Source organism: Coturnix japonica, chromosome 7 (assembly GCF_054131305.1).
Source record: "Coturnix japonica strain WE chromosome 7, WE-NBRP24, whole genome shotgun sequence".
NCBI classification, from domain to species: domain Eukaryota; kingdom Metazoa; phylum Chordata; class Aves; order Galliformes; family Phasianidae; genus Coturnix; species Coturnix japonica.
Genome location: NC_140669.1, coordinates 7,019,744 through 7,043,873, shown reverse-complemented (window position 1 = coordinate 7,043,873; position 24,130 = coordinate 7,019,744). Strand labels below are relative to the sequence as shown.

The following is a 24,130-nucleotide window of genomic DNA, read 5'->3' as shown; positions in this document are numbered from 1 at the left end:
GGGCTTTTCCCTATTGAAAAATATGAATACTTAAGTGTACTTCTATAAGAAACTTGAGTACAGGGGTGGATTTTACTGCTAGCTTTGACAACAGTGCTGTTTCAACAGCAGGTTCTGTGATTTCCTGTGACAGCTTTGTACTCAGACCAGAACATCTCCCTGCTGGAACTTTCCCTTGAACTGCAACATGAGAACAGAATTAAATTCACTGCAGGGTTTTGAGGATGATACCTTTCAACTCAATCAAATCAAAACGAGAACTAATGATTTCAGAAATAGGTCTTTGTAGCTAAAAGCAAAAAAATTAGGTTTGGTGTAGGAATGAGTGGGTGTTATGTGGGGGCTGTCAGATGCAGGTCAGACAAAATGACATACCAGCTTCTGTTCCCTCAGTCTAAAGTTGTATGAAAGCAGTCATTCAGCGGCATCTATAATAGACTGTACGCTAGCTGATGTGATTTGCACTGGCCAACTTTGAAAATCTCAAGTGCACAAAGTTCCATTCTAAACAGATAGAACCGTGAAAGATCCAGGTGAATGTTACATGTGGATGGGTTACATTGACTAAGCCTTCATCAAATTGGTCTAAATCCAGTAGAGTACATGTAATCTTTTGGGTAGTTATGAATGGATGAACTGCATAATATACTGCTATGGTTATCTGTGGAAGAGAATTGCCAAGTGTCAGAGCACTGCCAAATGTTTGTAATTACAGTATTGCAGCAGAAGACAGTTTTATTTGAATACATTTCTCTGTTCCTATTAATCCCTTGTATACATTTGTAATAACTAACGTTTTCTGAGTGCTTCTGGAATAAATACTGTGAACGGTGAACAACTTTAAATATCACATAGCTGAGTAAATATGTAGTTAAATTTTAAAAGTAGTATTTCACAACAGCAGAGTATTACTGATACTTTTTGTATCCTCTTTTCTAGAAATCTACCTTATACAAAGAACACAATTTCTGGCCATATGTATTTTCAGAGTGTCATACACAAACATATATTTACTATGGAAGGAAGGGAGCATGTTGCTACTCTATCTGATACCATTTGTGTTAATCTGGAGCACATAAATTCAGGTTCCCTGATGTGAGTTGTTGGGAGATCAAATTAAAGATCCTTGAACAGGAGACATTTTGCAGAAGGGGAAACAAAATACAAGCATTAAGTAAAACAAAACAAAACAAAACAACCAAGGAATGTAGTGCTAGAAGGAGACCTTCTTACAAACAGCCACACCATTCCTAAATCCCAGCTATTTCTGAGCTGCTGCCAAAGGCTCTGAAGCAATAGTACCAAAGCTTATCTTCTGATATGCATAAAGAGGAAGGGAGATGTAGAACTACTTGGGGCAAAATAAATATACATACATACATACATATAAAATAAGGATATATATATATATATACACTTATATTTTTATTATATATTTATATATATGTGGTCAGACTCACATAAAATAGCATTTAAATTCTGCTATCAAAGTACAAGTTTGGTACAAGAAATTTATAGTCAAAATGAATTATGTATGTTGGAAAAAATGATGTACAGTGACTCATCTACCTAAATGCAGGTTTCTAATACTAATTCTACTACTAATTTAGATACCTCTTCTACCTTGTCCTAGGGAAATGGGTTTCATGTTTGACCGCTGTCATATGTGACAGCCCAGTGTGTGTTTTAACTATTCTTGAAATAGATACAGATTGTATATGAACTTATGAAAATAACTGAAATTCTACTAATTCTTTTATTCAACATTTTTTTCTCTAAAAGTCACAAGAATAACTTAGCCCAGATTTGCACCCACAAACCTGCACCAGCCCTAACACAGCAAAGCAGTATTAAGTCAACATGCCCACATTTGTGCAATTTAGAGTGCTTTGAAAATGGGATCTGGAATGGAAAGCTTTGCTGGACATTAATGATGCAGAAATTACACCACTTTCAAATAACATAAAGTAAAACAAACAGTAAAACAAATTTATCTGACCAGCTGGAATTCCTAAGGTACTGTAAATATTGGATAGTATCTGCCACTATCTTAATACATCCCCTGATAGGACATCTTTGTGATGAATGAATCCTCCACGGTTAACACAAAGAAATGGTATGTGCTCTGTTGCTAAAGTTTTTCCAAGAAATCTATATACAGGGAATACAGTATTGAATAAACCTTTGAAAAGCAACCCGCTGTTCATGTTTTAAAAGCATTGAGCTGACTAGCTGGAATTTATTACATTAAAAAGTTTTAATGCAGAATTAAGGAACACTATGTAACAACAACAATCTCAGCACTCAGTATGAACATCATTATCACAAAATCAGTACACCTAACATTTTAGTGTGTTTGTTCCTTTCCTGCAGATGAGCAAACATTTGCACCTTTATGTCTTTGAAAACTAGCAGTAAGTAGGTATTTAAAGTATCTGACTTTGCATGATACCAGAATAGTGAAGTGATTTAGCACAGCCAGAGACAGAACAGTAAAAAGCTAACTATGGCTCTTAATGTTGACAACTATTCCAGAAGAACTTTTTGTATCCTGTGACTGCACTGGAAAACTAGGGAGAACTCCTGACTTAGGTAACTCAAATTTGACAACGCAATTCATTTGCTAAGTGACTTTCACAAGATCTAGCGGAATTTGTGTCTGAGCAAGGAATACAGACTGCAAGTCCAAAATTAGTACGCCAGCAATCAGGCCATCCACCTTTGCAACTATAATAAAGGTTTCTTCTTTCTAAAAATAAAAGAGGTAAAATATATTAATACCTCAGTACTCCTGACAGTAAGTTCTGAGGCTGGTCTAAAAGGTGATTTTGCATTGAGCTGCAAAAGTAAAGTACATTTTCCTTCGATTTAAGCAGTGCTCTGGAGTTTTTAGTAGTATTAATGTTAACATTGCAAATAGAAAAATTTCATAGGCCTCTGCCCAAGAAATCAGAAAAGCCAGATGGTGCTGCTGAAATGTCTTAACCATTCAAACATACATACATTGCTCTGAAAGTAATGCCTCCTACTTATTTCCATGGAAACTAAAACGGTTACAAAGACCACAACAATGCAATTTGATAGAGCAAATTCTCAGCTACAAAACTCTATTTTCCAGCACAGTCTCCCCCATTATCTCTGCATTTTCAGCAGCAATGAACAAGAGCCTGCATTCTGCACTCATAAAAATCTGCTTGCCATCTACAATGTGGTTTTTCTTACACGTCACTGACACCGCTGCTGAAACAAATCACCCACCACCTCACTGTACTCACATCTATTGTTTGTTCTCCAGAAATGTTCAGCAAGCATCAGTGAATGTCAATGGGTGCCATTTTTTTCTGCATGGAAGAATTCAGTGACCTTCGCTTCATACACACTACCATGTCAGATGCCATTTTGTCAGACTGCCCCTCTGTCATGTCTGTCACATAAAATGTAATAGAGTATTGCTGGGAAGGTTCAAGCTCTACTGCCATACCACCATCAACATCTGCCAACATAATAAAACAGGAGATATCATGCTGTGAGCCAACATAGTAAAACAGGAGGCATTACTTTCAGAACAGCCCTAAAGTGTGGTGCTTGTTGCATGGTGCCTTGACTAAATTCTTATTTACATTCTGTGAACCTGCATGATCTCAGTAGGAGAAGGTATTTTTCAGTATATCTGGAGGTAGCCCATTGCGTATTGCATTCAGCACAAATGAAATATAGTTCAGCTATCAGCGAATAGGGTTAATTTTTGCATGGGCTGCTTTGCTTGACTGCAACATAGATTCAGGCAAAAATGGTCGCACAGTTTCTAAAATGTCATGAGTTTCCATGAGCAATAAGAATTTACCATCTAAATATGACACCAGTCTTCTTTCAAATTGGCTCTAAAAGAAACATATATTCCACTCTCTGGAATATTTACAGAATATCCACACTCTGTAGTATCTACAGAACATTTCTCCTTTTGCTTATTTGAATGGAAAATCTACCACTAAGTAATTTGTTAAGACATTAAAAACCCATTTTCTACAGATAGTCTGGCTGGCTTTCAAGCAAGGACGTAGGCTTCTATTATAACATATTGGGAGCTTTTAAAACCAAAGCAATTCATAATAAATTTATTCAAATTGACACATTTTTGTTACAATGCCTTCATTATTTCTTCCGAGTTATGAAACATGAATTATATCATTGTAACCACAACATCAGTCAAGGGAATCTAATTTGCTGTGAAGTATGTTCGTTAAGTCACCATGTAGTTAAAGGCACACATTCCACCATTTCCTTGCACCAATTTTTCTATTAGTGTTATTCCAACCAGTATAGTGGTGTTATACCCTCATTACATTTTACATTAAAATACATTCTTACACAGCAGTCTCTAAAATATACGTAGCTACATAACAAATCAGAAATAATTATACCATTAAAATCTATTAGGTGCACATTGAAGCATATTACAGATTAGTTTGTATATTTCAAACACTTTCTGTTTAAGCAGTATGTGCATTTTTTCATCATAGTTAGCTAACTAACCAATATTTTATTCAATTCAAATTAAAGCTGAATTAAATTTAACACAGAATTCCCAAATCATGAGAACAGAATCATTGAAGTGATCAACGTAAATGAAAAAAAGACATTTTAAAGCAGAATGAAAAGGTTCTCCGTAAGTATTTTTTCCTCTCTTAATTTATTGAATTCATCTAACAAAATGCAGTTTTTTAAAGGAGCAGATAGTCTCTTTTACATCTTCCTAGGATGGATTTTTTTTCTCTCACTTTGTTATCAGAAATGAAAGCTTGGGCTGCAATTATTAAAGGTCTGAATTTGCATTTTTCAGCAATCCAGAGAAATGAGTACAGCTATTGTTATGATCGTTATCATTATGAAGTTCTTTGTCTGCACTTCTGCTAACAAAGTTGTTGGTCACCTGTTTGTTACATGCCTTTCCAGTTATCAGATTAACTCACAGTAAATCAAAAGGAACACCAGATTAAAATGATAGCTTCGTATGTTCACAGATGGTAAACTCTATAACTGAATCAACTGGATGCAAAGCCTAGTGCTAGCAGCTAGCACAGGAAATTCGCAGAAGCTAAAAATACAGTGATGGACTTATTTGTAAATAGCTGATAAGACTTTGACTCCAAACTGTTCTCTTTTCACCAGTCCTCCTTGTTGAGGCAGCTAGACTACACAGCCTCCTAGAACTGAAAACTGACCTCTTAAGCTTACTATGTATTGAAGAGCTGTTTGAGGAAGAGTGTTAAAGACACAATGGCTCTTAATTGGCCTGAAATATTTGTGAGGACTAACCTGAGAATTGAGTGCAAAATTCCTTCTGGAGGAAGGAATTAGAGGGAGGCCTAGGCTATCTTTGCCAAAAATCAGACACATTCAGATTATTGATTAACTGAGCTGATGGAGTAAAATACGCAACCCCAGCCTTTCTCTGTAAATGAATATCTACTGACCTGCCTTGGATCATCTCCAAAGACAGCTCAAGCATAGATCCACTGAAATGGTGTCTCAGAAGCTCATCTTCTAACTTAGTACCTGACTGGAAAAATTGAAAGCCAAGCAGAGGTTTACTAAAGTGATTAGGTGATTATTTTACTTACACTTTTCCCTTACAAAGATTATTTACTTGGTCGTCTTTTTGTTTGCTTCTTTGTTCTTCTCTTGGGGATTAGATGTCTGTATATCCCTTGTCTTGGTGTGGAGACAGCCTGTAAAGTTGAAGACTTGCACATCATCCTCTGGTAAGTCTCAGCCCTGCATAGATGCAAAAGCTGTTGCTTCAGCAGTACTGTGGAAGACTGCAGTGAAAGACTACAGCTACTGGCAGTGTTTTTGCCACTGGCAGCCTCTTACAGAACTTTCACCACAGGGCCTGGGCAGCAACTGCCCACATTCAATGTAACCATGAGAAATGAAGTGAGGTCTTGGGTCCTCACACTTTTGTAATGCTTTGGAAATGAGACAAGGTTAACTTTCTCTGCAGAGGCTGTCAAATAATCAACACAGTGGGAATACTTGCTGTTTTTCCATGTCCTACACAGGCTGCCATATATAAGTTCAGACAGATGTTGAGAAAGAAGCTGAAAGACAGCCAAAATGCACATTTTCTGTGCATTCTCTCCCTCTTTGGCTGCTGCTGGCATGATCACACTTCCAAAGCTCCACCTTGCTGTACTCTATATGCAGAGTGAGTACAGGATATACTAGAAGGGCCGCCCAAAAGGAGTGAATTCTGAGCATGCTGAATGAAATGTGGATTGCCACTTGGTAGCAGTCGTATAGAACAACTGAGGTATTGACATTATTTTCAGAGTTCAGAGAGTTAATGCTTTTCCAGTGTCCAGCTTCTGCATAACTAAGGAAAAAGAAGTAATCTAAAAGGTATTGTAATTTGTTTTCAAATTGGGATTCCATTTTTCAGAGAATAATAGGATATATCAAATTTTGACCCTTTGCAAACAGGCTTCAAAATAAATTAACTGTTGTGTAAAAAACTAAATTTCATGTTTACAGTGTAATTTGTCACTGGAATGGAGACTCTATTAGAGTCTCAATGATTTACTAAAGACATTTTAAACATAATGTCCAAATAATACTATACAAATTAAACATGGTGTAATTGAGTGAGCCACTAAGTGGCTCATCAATGCTGATTCATGTGAAAATCATGCAGATTTTACTGATCATTATGCATTCATTCAGTACTAATACAGATACCACATGTGCTTCCATAGTGATTCCACTGTTACTCAGCATTCACTAAGTTTTAATGCACCATTAAGAAGGTATCAAAACTCATCTAAAACTACCACCACAAAGGTAGTTCATTTCAAGACAATTAGAGAAGCATAATTCACCTCAACACTGAAATACACAGGAAGTCAATAATGAATCAGCAGAAATATTTTAGGAAAAACTCTGTGTTGAAATGCAAATAAGACCAGAACAAATATTTGCAGTAAAAGCACTCTCCATGTTCCAGAATTCTGGGCAGTTAGCAGCATTTCTGTGCAAAAGTGATCATGCAGGTATGTACATGGCCTTCATTCATCTGGCACTGTACACTAACCTTCAGTATAGGCATTCATTACAGTGGGAATATTATTTTTAAAAAGAGTACAAACAACGGTCACATTACCTACCGTATTCAGTTTGTTGGATGGAGAGTGAAAGGAGATGAGAAAACCACAGCAATCTTAGCAGCTTCTGCAAAGCTCCCTCTTTGCTGCATTTTTTGCCTGCTAGACTTTGTGTGCTTCTGCTAGCAAAATATTCTTCCGGAAGTGAACTCTAACATATAAGTACAAGTCAGTCAGTCTCACCTCAGTGCTTGGCAAATTCATGGCACAGACCCTCCTGAAAACTATATTAAGGCACATGGAAAATGAAGAGGTGTCTGGTGACAGCCAACATGGCTTCACTAAGGGCAAATCATGCCCAACAAATTCAGTGACCTTCTATAATGGCATTACAGCATTGGATAAGATCAACTGATGCCTTCTACCTGGACTTCTGGAAAACATTGGACACTGTCCCTCATGACATCCTTGTCTTTAAAAGGATTTCAGAAGGTGAATAATCTTTTTGAAAGGCCCTTTTAAAAAGGGTTAACAGTACACTTATCCTTGAAGTGAGACACCTGACCATGTAAGCGCATGGATGTCCATTTTTCTCCCAGTCCTCTACGATTTAAAAGGAAATAACTTGTGATCCATTTCTTCAGCCTTTGTTTCACCCTCTATGCATCACATAGGCATTGGAGTTTAGAAGTGCAGCAGCTTGGCACACTGTAGGAGCTTGCTTTGTATGTGAACATTACACCTGCAAGTGTGCCCTGATGTGATCCGTATTTGTGTTCCTCAACAAGTTTCAGAGAATTTAACCGATGTGCAGCATTTGAAGAAATTGAACAGTTTCTGCTGACAGGATCGGGCATGTCTAGCCAAAGTTAGTTCAAACGTTTCATTTAGAAAATTGCCATTGATATTACAATGGATTATTTTTGCTTTCTGTTAAATCAGAGAGAAATTTATTTCACAGTTGCTTAAGGATTTATGTTTTCATCCTTGCTTTACCTCTTCAGTGCAGCTGTTGTGTCTTAGTTCTTGCTCAGGAGCACACATTAAAAGAGAAGGGGAAACATACAGGGAGACAAACACACACAGCTGGGGGTAAACAAAGTTGACTCCAGTAGTAGCTTATTCATTATTTTTGTCATTAGAAATACATCAACCATTAGGAAGTCTGCTAGTGGTTAATGAGCAGTAGCACTAGTACACTAAGTACACTCGTACTTGGCAAATAGCCGCGGTTGGACAGATTTATTCAACAATTTCTGCAACTGCAGCTTTTGTGGTCTTAGATCTCCCCCTGCACTGAGATAGGCATCAGGTTCTTTACCCCTGTGGATGTTCAGTATTGCACATGAATGCCCATTATTTAAAAATCTCATCCTTGTATTTTATCACATTTGAAAATTTAGTTCTATGCACTCTACTGTGTTACTGTGTTCTTATTGCTCTGGCTATGATGATATTAAATATCACAAGCTAAGCAAGGTCAGTCCAGCTTAGTACTCTGAGCAAAAGCTTCAAGCAAGTGTCTTTACCCTCTGTGTGATACAAGAGAGATTTGCTTTGAAGACAAAAATAGGAGGTCTGGGAGGTGTGTTCACATGACGTGACTATTTAGTTATATCGAGGTGAAAGACTCAGCTCTCCTGACTGTATTCTAAATAATTATATTTTCCATACCCAACTTTCAACATTTGCAAAAGATTCATCTGTGTCATTTTAGTGCTACAATCTAAACCTGGGAGAGATGTATAAAACAATTACTGCAAACACATTTCAGCTTCAGTGTTTCAAACCAGTGGATCCTTATCTGAAAGTAAGGGCTATCAGCCAGTAAGCTTCTTTAAAGCCCTCACACAGCCTTTGTTCCATGTTTTCTCCTTTGGACTCTCCTTTTCTCTGTATCAGATTATTTCACAATTAGCAAAATTCTGTAATGGGCACACTGATGTTAAGAATGCACTTTTCTTTTTCCCATTCTTATCTGTTAGAATGTAAATAACTGAATACTACATGAAAGTAAGATACTATTTTAAACCATTAGGCCTTATGCAATAATATTATCCCATGCAGTACTCTGCATCAAGCTTGTGATGTATCTTCACATACAGAATGTAAATAATGACTAATTCTGAAGTTTAAAGAACTAAATTCTAAAAAAAAAATAAAGGTTTTTTTTTTTTTTTTGTGGGAATTCACTTTAATGGTTAATTTTTCTCTTGTTAGAAATATTGACCTTCTTATGTGAGTCTCAATGCTCTGACTCCCATTAGTGTCAGCAGGACACTAATTCATAAATCAGAGCAGGCTTAAATTTACACCTAAGAAATGAACAGAGACAGCTGTAAAGGAGTGATGATGACTCTAGAACAGAGAAACAGCTTAATATTTCAAGAATCACTGACCCAGGAGAGACATCCTTAGGTGCTGTCCTAGTTCATTTAGCAAGACAATGTCTGATCAAAGCCCCTGCGTACCTTAAGTGATATTATTTCATTAATTAATCTGATTAGGTCCACCTGACTACATACTGTGAGACATCCAGGGATCCTTCACACTTGAAGATGTGAAAATATCTTATCAATTACACATTTGTTCAACATTTAAGTTCAATATGAAATTCAGATGTGAAAGAAATCCACCGAGAACTGTAAAAAGGCAATGCACGATTGCTTGACATTATCTGAATACAGCAACAGTAGAAACAGAACCACTACACTAACAATTGCTCTGTTTTTAAAGTTTAACTGGAAACTTTCTCATCTTTGAAGACTAATGAATGTTACTCAATGAACATTTCTTAGCACACTTCAAATTTTCATCTTTGCGGTAAACTGAATTAGAGGAGACATCTAAGGATTTACAGTTCATTTAAAACAATACAACTGGATACCACAACAGCTGCATAAAAATGCGGATAAATCAGACGGTTAAACTGCTTGATAGATATTTAAATACCTTTGAATATTCCAGGTGGTCATCTGTCTCCAGTTTTTGACACTAAATTACTAAGGGAATATAATATTTAATTCATACATGGCACACGGTTAGGTATACTATGAAGAATCGTGTCAACACAATGAGATTAAAATAATCATTCAGGCTTTGCATTTTAGATATTTCAGTTTACTCTCTGCAAGGAGAAGGACCAAGGGAAAGGTCAATCAGAAGGTATGTTTTTCTGAAGGAGTTCAAACTGATCTTAAACCTTCCCCTTCCTCATCAAAAACTCCCTTGCCTCTTGAAGGATACTTTTTATTGAGTGACACAAGCAAAATCGTTTCCCAATTCAGTTATATGTAGGTTGCTCTGAAAGTAATGCCTCCAACTTATTTCCATGGAAACTATAACAGATACAAAAGCACAATAGCACTGCTTGATAGAGCAAATTCTCAGCTATGAAACACTACTCTTTAACATAGTCACTACTATTACCTATGCATTTGCACCAGTGATGAACATCCATTACCAAGAACGTGTGATCCCATGCCTCATGGTCCGGTCCATATATCCACATCACTTTCATGACTGATGGCATTCCTTCATCTTAGAAATCTTTATGTTAGTATGCTAGTTTGTGCATAGGGCACAAATCACAAGTAGTGAGCAAAAACTAGAGCACTGATTACTAAATATATTTCCTAGAAAGGCAGCATCCAGTGGTTTAACTGCTTTCAGCTGCAAATATGAGACCTCTTGGCTTTGCCTCACAGCCTCTAGTCACCACTGATGATTTCCAAATATTCCCTCGTGATGAATTAAGCTCTCTGAGCAAAACAGCTTTCCTTTTCCAGGTATCTCTTAATTGTATCAATTAAAGTAGTAGTCTTGACTTTATTCTTCTACAGAGTAAATAAAAGTATAAGCTTTAATAAGTAAAAAATTTGTTTTAACTACTAGTTTTTCCCCCACCATCCTTTACTTACAAAGCTAAAAAGGCAGATTCAAAGCAAGATCCTCTTGTGCTCTACCAGTATTTGCTGTTTCATGATGAAAAGAAATGCACGTCTTCACTAGGGTCTGTTATTTTGTCCATATAATTATACTGACATACCATTTACTGCAGAGTCCTTCATTTTCTTCCCCAAACAGTTTGTCTACTGTTCAAAAGCAGCAAGAGGTACGGCAGAAATAGTTGCCTTGTGCTGGAAAACATCTCTAGTACCCTTCCCCAAACTAACTATTCTTGGCCCCCCCAAAAAAACATAAAGATCTTTTCCATGCATGTAAGGCATCCACAACTTCTGCCAAGCTTAGGCTTGCTGTTGCTAGAAAAACTTGCTTTATTACTCAAGAAGTTGTTTTGGTTTGAACAATTAACAAACACATCAAGTTAATCACCAAGAGTTTTAATAGAAGAGTTTAAGAAAAATAATGAATCTCTAGCAATATAATAGCAAAATATTAAAATCTTTTACATGTATGCTGGAAGAAGGGGGGAAAGGTAAAGATTTGCTAAATAATATTGCCAGCTAGTAACAGAAAATCTTGCTGAACAAATTCACAGTACTACTGTGTGTAGACATTTAAGCTAATTACCAAGCAAGTTCAGTTACACAATGAGAAACCCTACAGTTCAGGAAAGATGTTTTTAGTCTTAATCTTAAAGTCTTAATTACATACAAATTTGCCTTCAGGAGTTCACATCAAAGGGCAGCATACTTTTAACATGGAGCTCAGAAACAAAATAGTAGTATAGGAATCAAATGTAAATAAAAGAACAACAAAGCAAAGTTATTTGATCTTTCCCAAAACCCACAACGTTTGGACTCCACACACTTGGTTGAAATAATGAAATATCATGTAGTCTACAGACAGTGATTACATTGTACAAAATAAGATTTAGTCACCTCCAGCAGAGAAAACAAAAGTTTGAGAGCAAATATGTAACCCTCTCCCACCTAAGATATAAACAAGACAACTACTTTGCAGCGCAAGCTCTCCATGCCAGTTACAGATCAGCCTGTTGTAGAGGAATGCTTGAAAAATGGAATTCAAATATCACAACCAACACAGACACTTTGTAGACTGCTAGGAATGTGTTACAGTTTTCAAAGACTGTCCCTCAAGACATAAAGAAATCTGGAAAGTATGACCCAGTTAGATGCTAGAAAACAACCACCTTTTCTATCTCAATAATTTCAAGTGAAAGATGTAGTAGTGTTTTACAGTCAGACCCCAAAACAGATCTTTTGAACTACCATGTAAAGTTTCCCCTTGGAATCAGCCCTTAACTGGAGGCAAGAACATGGAGGAAAAGTAAGTGGTGGCATGTACTGACAGGGGACTAAATTGTAGGTGTGAAAATATGAGAGAACAGCAGTGAACACATGTTCATCAGTTCTCTTTATGACTTTTATTCGCTAAAATCTTCTTCAAAGGGTTTCAGCATTAGGTTAACACTGTTTTACTTGTAATCAGTAATTGAGCCTCTACCAGAAAAGTAATGGGATCTGAGATTATTGCACAAAAACCTGGCAGCAAACTAACACCAACCTTTTGAAATGCACATACAGATCAGTTTCTGAAAAAGAGTTACACAATGACTCCGAAGTATAAAATAAATATATTGTTAAAGTATAGAAACTAAATATAATTATATTTATTTAAGTCCAGCAAGAAAATATTTTAATATGGCGAATACCCCAGCACTTGCTGCATATCCACAATCTAGCTATTTCATCATAGACATGACCTAATTTCCACTCTCTCCCAAAAATGTCTCATCTTGACAAGAACAGCAAAATAGATAAAATATAATCGGAAGCATTTTCTTTTTATATATGCATATATATATATATATATATATTTTCATTCCCATTTTGGTATTTAATGCTTAGTCTCTATAAATAGAAGCTCTCCAACACAAGGATGCTTTGTAAGTGTATTATCGTGCTGTTTTAAGATTAAAATATTTTCTATGAACAAGTCCAAAGTTCATTCTCATTCAAATATCCAAGTATACCTTTTTGTAAATTTCATTAAGTATCAAAACTGGAATTTTCATTCTATTTGTAAGTGACTACATACGGATGACTATTTAAAAACATCTAGTTCACGAAAGGCATTGCTAATCTGAGTGCTAGGAAAGCAGTATATACAATTACTCAAAGAGAAGATTAGAAACATCATGCAGTGCTATTGTTAAGAAAAGTTTAAGCAGTACAAAAATTTCCAATAATTTATATCCTGGTTTTTTTGGTTTTTTTGGGTTTTTTTTCCTTTCTTTTAAGATATCCTAGTAAGAAAAAATTAAAGGAGATTTAAAACCAAAATACTTATCCCAACTATATCAGCTCAAGGAACAAAATCTCTTTTTTTTCTTTTCTTTACAAAAGTATTGCATCTTGTTTTCTACTAATTACAAATTTAATTTAACAAAGTAATATGGAGGCAGCATGTGGTAGATTTAAATTCATACAATCTGTTGAAGTAATACACAATTGAAAATTAATGATCTAAAATCCTTAGATTGCTTTAAATCTGTAATTTCAGCACACTACAGCTACATTTGTTCTGTCTTGAAGGCTGAAATCAACAAATTTTTGACATTCATTCCAACATAAGCCGAGCTCATCTGCACCTTCTCTTAAACCTTTTTAGCAGCATAATCAGCTTAATATAGAGAAAATTATTACCATAATTTACATATTCTAATAATCTTTTCCAAGGCATCAAAGGAAACCAGTGTCATATTCCTAAACCAACGGATAAAAATATACTAATCACTTTAAAAAATTGGTAGTTAGTATTAAGGTGGCCTATGAAGCAGCAGTAAAGTGCAAAATATTTGGTATAATATCTAATGATTCGCTTTCGCTTCTGTGGAATACAAATGGTTAAGCCTGGCTCTTCCATTGACAGATACAGTGTTTGATGGAGGACCAACCTGGATGGAGGAAAAAAAGAGAAAAAGGAAATATTAACCCAATTTTTACCATGCTGCTGTGTGGAATACGTTAGAGGGTTTCATCTTAAAGAGAAGTACAATACTGTTCCGTCAGGTAGTGCTCTTCTCACACATGAACCATCTCCTACATAATTTCTAAACAAAGCACATGTGCTACAGAAGTAGCCTTAAATATGTTTTTAAGTAATTTCAAACCTTTCTGTAAAAACTTCAGTGCATAACTATTAAAAACACGTAATTTTTTTTTTTTAATCAATCTCGAGGCATGGTTGAAAAAGAAATACATGAAAAAAATATCATTCAGAATAAATATTTTAAATAAAATATTGAGCATTACTGATTTCTAGCAAAATCTGACATTTATTTATGACACTGGAATGTTTCTGCTTTTCACTGTGGTTGCATAAACCAGTAACTCCAGTTGGAGTTAATGAGAGCCATGCGAGCAACATACCACAGCTTGGAGTTTACTAAACAAAATCAAAACATTCTGAAGAGAAAAATAGTTTAAAAGAAACCTCAGTTGACCCATTTTAGGTTCGTAATTACTGAAGGTCCTATTCAACGCAAGAGGCCGGAAACACAAAAGACCACAGATCCTGGCACCACATACTGACAACTTATTAAGTACAACAGGGAAAAAAGAGCATTTGGATAGTAGTGCCAGGTTTCCCCTTCCCCTCCTTTTTATTAAATGACTCCCTAGTAGAGCTGCAAGAATAGAGAATATGGTGAGAGGTAAATGCAGAAGCAGGCACCTGACATCTCTTCCCCCAGTTTTTTTTTTGGTTCTTTCCTACATTACAGCGTGCTTTTCTTCATGCTTACAGGCTCTCATTCTAATCAGTTTTCCTTAGAAGTACAGCCCTGTCCTCACCCACAAGCCTCTACAAGTGCTACATGGGGAAACAACATCTCCCACTCACAGGAGAGTGAGAGAGTGATGGGGGAAAAAGGTTTTTAGTCATCACCTCGCTCTTTGTGTACACGTACGACTGATAAGGACTGTGTGGGTCACTAAACATCTCTATTAGAAAATAGTGGACAAACTATTTTTTTTTCCCTTGGTATGTTCGGTATCAGTACATTTATTGAATTCTGAAAAGCACTTCATAAATTTTATTTTATAAAATACTTGCAAGTTACCATGTAGCCCATGGATATTTCCCATAGAATCACAAAAGAAAGTTCATACACTATGCAAAATAAATAAAATTAAGTATTACCCACAATGTAATTATGTATTGGAAAAATACCCTAATAAAAATACTTGCAAATACATCCCCAAGAGGTGCTCTGAAAGTAATGCCTCCTATTTTATTATATCAGCCCATAATATCAGAGGCAGATGGTGGTGGTATGGTTGAACCTTCCCACCTATCTTGTGTTACATTTTCTTACATTTTGTATTTTCATTAACATGTTTTTAAAGTGGCTTGTGGTTAGTGATACATAGTAGTTAGAAGCAATGCTAGGGCACATTATGTACCACTCTGACTACTAGTTCAGCATGCTTACCTAGTTGTGGACAAGTTATGCATTTTTATAACCTTTCCAGAAAACAGTTTTCCTATTCAGCATAGAAATACCAGGAGATGCGTAAGTCTCAGAGAGGCTGTTGTAGTGCAATGCCGAATCAAAACCTCACATATTTAAAAAAGGCTATTCGAATGTCTACCCATCAACTGACATATTGTGATTGTAAGGGATATCAAACATTTCCATTAAAGACAATTTAAAAATACCCTCACATCTACCCACAACACTTTACTTGCTTTTATTCAAGTGGAAAAGGGAAGAAAAACAAAACCTACTGAGTTTCTAAAGTTTCTGCAATGAGAAATTATTCTTCAATATAGAATGCAAAATATTACTGCTGAGTCAAGAGAGTTTTGTGTGAGACTATCATTAAATTGTCTGGTTTAAATATAAAACAACAGATTCTTAAAGTCTGCACTATTTTCCCTTGTGAGAGTGCATTTCAGGAGACCAAAACCAAGCATCAATTTTTTTTTTACCTGAGAGAGTGAAGGAGAACAGTCCTGCCAGGACTATTGACAAAACAATGAGAAATATCTTACTAATGATACCAAGCAGGAGGCTTGAAATACATTTATGAAGAATGAAGGACCTGATAAAGTCTAATAACTAGAAGAAAATAAATATTCAAAACTTCTATTTATCTACCTAGAAAAGATTGCAGCTAATTTGAGTCTAGGATGAAGCTGCTTAGCATGTGCTTAACACCACATACTTGTGCTATTTGCATATATGAACATACAAATCTGTACAAATAAAAATGCATTCATCAGTTCATTCTGCAAAACTGAACTTCCTCCCTCCCTCCCTTCCCATTAGGATATCTAGTACATAGCACTTCATGTCCAAGCTGACTACATTTAGTGTCAGGCATTAATATGGTAATTTTGAAGGAAGCACCATGAGTTCATTGTTATGGATGCAATGACAAAAACTCACCCTTTTCAATCTGGCTGCAGCTTCTCCAGAGCGGATTGCGGCCAGCAAGCTCTGGTGGATCTGTTCTGGGTCAGAGCGCTGGACTGGTGTTGAGGTTTGTCTCATAATGATAGGGCGTGGGTGGTCAGCTGAAGCACCTGACTGTGCCTGAATCTTTTGCTCACTGATGCTTACATTGCTGCTTTTCTAGAAACGGAGGAAGTGAGAAGGACAAAACAAATAAATAAACAAAAATCCTTTAATGTTAATTAGCTAATTAGCAGCAAAGAAAAAAACTATGTCAACTCACAGGAGGTCACATATCAGACTGTGCCACTATAAAATCTGATTTGTTCAAGATCTCAGGTATGAGCCCCATTTCTACTATAGCTTTGGGAAGTGATCTTCAATTTATCAGTAACAAAAAAGATATAAAAGCAACTTATGAAACTTACTAAAATGATAAAGTAATTCCTCCAAGATGAGTATGTGATACCACAAAGTGATATGATATGGAAAAAACATATTTCAAAAGGAAATATAAGTATAAAAATAATAAATCAAGCACTCAAAAACCTCATGATTTTATAACTTGAAATTATATCTTAAGTAAACAGGAAAGTATTCAAGTGTTACAACTGGTTGAGATCCATAGGTTTTTTGCTTGCTTTTTTCCCCCTGACAACTTGATTGGATTTTATTCCAAAATGTCACCATCTAAATTTAGGTCCTTTGACACCAACTATTGTAGCATAACTGAGCATTGCTTGAGAACTGAAATATCTAACAAAGATCAGTTATAAAGTATTCCCAGATAAATCTTGTTATCGCCGCAACATTTATTTTACTAATGCATCTGTATGGAAATCTAAATTTGACACAAAATATTCCAGAAGCCACTCTGAAAAGTCTGTCAAAGTATTCCGAACCACAAGCAGGAAGGAGGAGAAGCATTACTGTATTTTGAACCAAAGATTAGCCTCTAACTTCCATGCCTGAAGAAAACAGTCATAATAGAAACAGAAAGTTTTGGATAGTACTGCTGCTTGTCAGAATACTGCGGATCTGTACAGAAGATGCAAGACAGCCAGCATCTACACATCACAGACATATGGATATGCCAAGCTCCCAGAACCGCTTGAAACAGCTCTCTGAATCATAATATAGTTCCATCTACACATTCACAGAGGTAGTTTACACTGTATCAATACAGAACTTTCTGATAAGCAAACAGTTCAGAAAGAAGCCAAAGTCTCTGCTCTGCTGATGATGACATCACAGCAGATCAATGATAAAAAAAATATTATTAATAAACTTTACCTTATCCATCAGACTATTTTGTGGCCCTCCGATGACACTGTGTAAGGAAGGGGTTTTCACCTGAGGCATGGAGGTAGCTGAGGAGGATTCAGCTGCAGAAGAAGCAGATGAGAGTTCAACAGGACATTCTTCTCTTGGTGCCAGGCTAGAGACTGTACGCGTTTTATTGAATGACTGTGATCTTTTGACAGCTGAGGAGACAGCAAGTGCAAAAGGGGATGGCCTCGAACTGGAGTATGGCTTTGGAACTGCAAAAGTTCTTAGAGTTCTTAGGTTCAATGGTGCTGGCTGACAGGAGGGAGAACTTGGTGGTTTATTGTTTTTAACAGGAGAAGTGAAAGATTCAGTTTTTTTCCCATCATCATCTTTTTCTTCATCTACTGGCAGAGAGGAGCTACTTGTAGTAAGTAATGCAGTTTCATCAGGTGATGAGATTTTTTTTTCTAACTCTGTATTTTTAACTTCACTTTGAATGGAATTAGGAGCACAGATGGTATTCCTGGCAATTGCAGATGACACATAGTGACCTGAAACTCTTCGCTGCATTTGCAGATAAAACGAACTAGGCTTAGCTGTTGTAGGACTTAGAGCATTTGACTTCTCCTGAGTCTCAGAAGAAGCATTTGTATTACTTAAGGTTAGCATTGGTGGGACAAGCTGCTTCGAAGACACTGTCTCTATTTGATTGACCTCGGAGGTAACCCTGGTTCCAGATGGCACCCCTTGTTCAGAAGTGCTCTGCATTCTGTGCAGCAGATCATTTTTTGCAGTGGGTATATTTTGCAAACCAGTCTGTAAGTGACCTGTACTTTTGGGAAGATGAGGAATTTCAGTTTGCTTTATTAATTCTTTGGGGTCTTCATACTCCAGAGTGTTTTTGGAAGCAGATACCTCTTGAGCCTTACTATCTGAAACATCTGATTCCCAGCTCTTCATTGTTTCCAAGGATTTTGGAGGAGGCACAATTTTATAAGTAGTCATTCCAATTTTTGGTATGTAATCTCTTGTAATTTCATTAGCAGGCTTCGGTTTAGGTTTCATGTCCTGCCTATAAAGAGGGTAACCCCTTATAGGAGACCCTTCTGGAGTTTTTGCAATCGTTTCTAGTGAAGTAACATTACTGCCATTTGTACAAATATGAATTTCATCTTTCATGGGTATTGCTTTCTCATATGAAACTTCTTGCCTCTGAAGATTTTGTTCTGTTGAAGTTTCTTCATCCTTATGTATTCCTTGCATCACCCGAAGACCAGGGTTGTTTGTGTCTGTATTGTGTTGATGGACCATTCTTTTGAATGTGGATGATTCATAGTCTTGAGGAACAATCATTTCTTTCTTTTCAGTCCTTCCCAAATTGCTAACCAATGGACCTGTCTGAATTGCAACATCATGAGTTTTTACAGTGTCCAGGCTGGTTTGACTTGTTTTCTGATCTTGCTTTCCTGGAATCATTTGAGTGTAATTGCTATGACTTATGGCGATGTCATTTTTAGATGCTTGGCAGTTTGATAGTCTGTCAGCTTCAAGCTTGCTGTTTTCGCTAAAATCTTCTGCTTTAATTTTTGCTGTCTGCTTTTCTCCCGCATCTTCATTTGTTGGGAGGAGTGTTCTGCTACTGTGATCTTTCAAAAAAGAGATTCCAGAAATTAATACAAATGCCAAAAAGGTTTAACCTTCCCATTAATATCACTAAGTTCTAAACATCCAACAAATGTAATGACAAGGACTAGCTCCTCACTGTTATTATTATTTTCCTTAACACTTATTTTAAAAACTATAGTTATATTTACCTAATATTACTGAATAACTCTCTTCTTACACAGATATTCTTCATTATCAGCCTTCTGGTGTCATGCATGAATTAATAACAAGCTACTACTGAATCATTTCAGTGCTAAGAAATTTCAGTTGATTATAATAGGAACCAGTAAGGTAAACTCTGTTCAGTCTATTCAGTATTAAGTTAGAAGCAATTTTTGTTTACTTCCATCTTTGTGGCTTCTGTTCCATGCTTTTAATATCAGAAGTGTTTTGTTAACTTTACAACAACAAAAATGCAACCAATTCTTGTCACCTCATCTCAAGTTGGGATACACCAAAGGCACAGAAAGTATAAAGAAAATAATCTGATAATCACAATTCAAGAGGCGACAGCATTTTAGTTGTCTTTTTTCTTCAACAAAATGAGTGGGAACTACTCACCATGATTTTTATTTTGTTCCAAAATTCTAAGCTTCCTGTCTTTCTCAAATGCATCTTGGTCACTGCTTATCTGAGTCTGTAGTTCTCTGCAAAGCACAACAGTACATTAAATATGTTGGTATCATTCATTTCAGTAAACAGAAGAAAAGATGCAAGAGAACTGGCAATGTTCTCCAAACACAGATGGAGAAATCATTCTGCCAAACACTGGAGTACTAAACAAAATACATTTTTTTTTAAATGAGAGGAAATGCTGCTATGATATTTTACCAAAATGACATTCAGCTTCACTCTTATGTACACATAACGTGATCCATTTTCCTTTTCCTCTTTTTTTTTTTTTTTTTGTTTATTCGTGCACTCTGAACAAGCCCCATTCTTAAAACTCAAGTTTCAGTGAATCACTCAGGCAATGGCTTATCATTCCTTAACAACATTCTCAGTGTGAAGTCTTATGACATCCTCCAACATTTACAACGTCTTTGATTTTTGTCTCCAGCATAATCTGCAGGGAGCAGCATGAGACACCAGCTGCATATGAACTGCGCAGTACAGACTTTTTGAAATACTAATGAAAGATGTTCTTTCCGTTTCATGAAATATCTTGAGAACAGCAAAGATATATGCATAAAATGTGTTACTTGCATACTAAACATTTTGCAAATGCATACAGTGTTTGTCCTATGATCAGAGGGGACAAAAGAACTATATAAGTACTGAAAAAACTCTCCTCTGTTTTCAGGAAATATTAAGTATTTGACTTCAAAATTTAAGTGAAAAATGCCAACATATTTAACATTTCTCATTTAAAAAAAAAAACAAAACTATCAGAACTTCAGCCTTCTATCTCAGTGATACTTTTATTTTCCGTAGTAACTAATACTGTCACTATGAAGATTCCAATTCATTTGCCACATCCAATGTTTTAGTTATCATTAGGAATCACTGCCATGAAACGAAGCATCTGCTTTGAATCATTTTAAATAATGAATAACCCATCCTCACGTTGCCTGTACAGTCTAAGACATATGGTAAGTGTCCAACAACTGCTAAAACAGAAGCTTTCAAAATTTGCTGGAAGAATGTTAAAGCTCAGTCCTGCCCTCTGTACTCTTGCCTATATTCACTCCCTCAAACAGAGCTAAGGGACTGAATGAAAACCATTTGCAATGGGCTGAACTGTTTAAAAACAAACCAAAAAAAGAAAGAAAATGTCACAAAGTGCCAGAGTATCAGAGCCACCAGACCTATCTTAGAAAAATCTGAATCACCAGAAGATTTTCATAAACAAATGTCAGAGAAACCCTCTAGCTCTCATTCTCATCACTGTGATATTTCACGAAGGAAGGGATTTCTAAACTTTGAAATTATGGTACAGTGCATACTAGATGATACACCAGTATTACAGGCCACAAGAGGCTGTTACAAGTCAGGGGAGAGCAGTGAGGAAATATCCCCATGACTGCTGTCCAAACTGGCCCGGTAACACAAGTCTGATAATTTGCAAATCTGAGAGAACTTTGCTGAGGCACCCCCACACAGTTCCTCACAGAGCAGACACACCCAAGCAACTGACACAGTACTGAGGGGCAGAACACCAAGGAATTTGCAAAGACCTTCTTTAATCTGAATTGACAGAAAGACCCTTGAAATGCAATTCTAAGCTCTCTATATTGCCTTCAACGTTTTTAGCTACTGTAGCATTCACACATTTTGGTTTTAGTATAATAATTGAAATAACTCTTGCAATTTAAATCAGGAACATTAGCAAGTTCAGCTGCCCCACAGAGCACATAAATAGTGAATTACATTAACACAAGGGGACCTCCCAGGACAATCAACATTGACTTGAACCAGGCAGTAACTCATGTTGGGAACCTGCAAATTAGAAAGTGGTTTAATAAAAATGCTGCAGGGCAAAGTTAGAGCATCACCAAAAAAGTGTGGTTAAGGAAAACAATGTGTCAATTCTTGTTTTTCCTGGGAGCAGACGCATCAAAATAGGTCAAGACAAGTGGCTAACATACGAAGAAAAAAAACAAAAATATAGAGCAAGATAACAGATGAGCAATTGATCAGCATAGCAAATATACCTGTTTTCCTCCAACTATATGAATGAGCTTTTAAACGATAACTAACTCACTTCATTCCCCCCCACCCTATTCCCTTCCCCTCCTCAGCAAAGTGTTCTAGTAATAGTGCTAGATGTTTTAAAGATGGGTTCAGCTCTTCCGGAGTCTGGATGTTTCAGTAGTAAGAAAAAATGGTCTAACCAGAATAGCCAGCAGAATATTCTGTCATTTATGTTGAAAGGCTTCATGAGTTACTGTGTCCAGATATGTGCTACAACAAAAGCTAAGCATACTGAACTCATTCCTTTCTTACAATTCTCTATTTTATGCTCCACAATGAAACAGCACCCTGCATTTTATTTGCCTCCCCCATTCCTTCTCCAGTGCTCCTTTCTTTGTCACAAAGCGTACTTACTTGCCATCTGTGCTCATATTTTCTTGTTTTTCTTCCTCGAAGCTTTGTGAGTTGTCTACAGAAACAGTGCCAGCAACAGGAACTGATGAAGCACGATCATTTCTTTCAGTTTCCAGTGGTACCTCTGTAGAGCTGAAGGCTGCAGTAACCTCCCCTGTCCTGAGAGAGGTATCTGGACTTCCACTTTCCTCTCCCTCTTGCACACTCATCTCTTCCTTTTCATCAATTTCTTCCAGGCTGTATTCTGAGGTCCTGGCACCTAAGCTCACAAAGAAAAGAAAAAAAGAAAAGGAAACACACCTTCAGCATATAGATTAAAAAGGGACTGTGAAGCCGGCCTAAGCAGTTTCATGAAGGAAAACTGAGGGTCCTCTTCATAATATAGGGAGGGATGGGAAAAAAAAGAAGAATTAGTTTCAATTTCATAGTATTTTCTATGCTTATTGTCATGCCAATGTCCATCCATTTCTGCATCTGTAACTACTGTATAATGTTTCCCTTTGCTTAATTCAAGAACTGAGTTAGTATAGATAAAAATACACATAACAAATATCATGAAGGCACGCAGTTTATTTCACCTGGATTTCTAACAACCTTCATTAGCTCTCGAGTGAGGTTTAAAATAAAGGAATCGTTTATATCACAGTAAGTACATTAGAGAACTTAGTCCATGTTTTGAACATGCCTGTTCATCACTATCAAAATTCTCCCATAGTCATCCCAAGGATATCAAAACACATTTAGATGAGTCTTGTGAACTGCCCCATGCAAATAAATAAATAAATAAATATAAGAAAAAATATATGGAAAAGCATTAATCCATAAAAATAATGGAATTTTCAGCTAGACCATGATGAAAAAGGGTTAGTTTCTGGTTTAGGATACACAACACAGTGCAACTGATGTTAGACTAATAAACGCAGTATTTTTCTTTCCGGAGGGACTGTCTCTGGCTTTACTTTCCTGCCAGGAATCTTCCTACACCAACATGCTGATTCACATTTATCAAGTATTAATGGGTAGACCATACAATTAACCTCTCAGCTTTGCAACTCACATTCTGCAAAACAAACAACATAACAATAATTTCATCTATATAGGGCAATATGGTGACAGGGAAAGCTACTGGAAATAACAGAAGCTCATATGATCAGTGCATTCTGATCTGAGCAGAGTATTTCTGTTAGCTTTGCATCCATCAATACAAGGTACAGGCCTTGCAGTGGGCTGAATCAGCAAGTTTCAAAGCGCAATCCAACTCTAAACAAAAAGGCTAAGACTGAAAATAAAGTACTAGCTTGAAGCAAGCAATCCTGGAAATGGGCAGAACCCAGAGCATATTTCTTTAATAAGAAACATCTTAAACAGATTTTACTGTACAAAATATTATCCTGCAGCAGACCCAGTACTTCTACAGAAGTATCACTAAAGAAAGAAAATAAAAACAGAACTGTACGTGATTCAGAGAAACTCTTCACTGAGAACAAAAGCACTTTTTGTTTCTCAGTAATTAATTTTCAGTAATAGCATTACTGAACTCATTCACAGCTGCAGAGCAACTACTAAAGTAAGAAAAATTTACTATTTAATTCTAGTTAGTTTTTCACAGCGCTCTCTTGTGATAATGCTTTGCAGCTGCAGACTAGGCACTGTCATCACT

The 24,130-nt window shown here is 36.4% G+C and overlaps 1 protein-coding gene across 6 annotated transcripts in view; it reads right to left on the bottom strand.

The window, feature by feature from the left end:
• Positions 1 to 11,427: 11,427 nt before the first annotated feature.
• Positions 11,428 to 24,130, bottom strand: part of COBLL1 (cordon-bleu WH2 repeat protein like 1) — a 73,610-nt gene continuing 60,907 nt past the window's right edge. For all 6 annotated transcript variants that reach the window (XM_085552997.1, XM_015869041.3, XM_015869045.3 and 3 more), the window contains 5 exons: positions 22,471 to 22,729; positions 19,984 to 20,069; positions 17,782 to 19,403; positions 16,483 to 16,668; positions 11,428 to 13,983 (listed from right to left, as the gene is read on the bottom strand). In XM_085552997.1, coding sequence (XP_085409123.1) covers positions 13,897 to 13,983; positions 16,483 to 16,668; positions 17,782 to 19,403; positions 19,984 to 20,069; positions 22,471 to 22,729 — 2,240 coding nt within the window. In that variant the 3' untranslated portion in view covers positions 11,428 to 13,896. The remainder of the gene's footprint in view (positions 13,984 to 16,482; positions 16,669 to 17,781; positions 19,404 to 19,983; positions 20,070 to 22,470; positions 22,730 to 24,130) is intronic.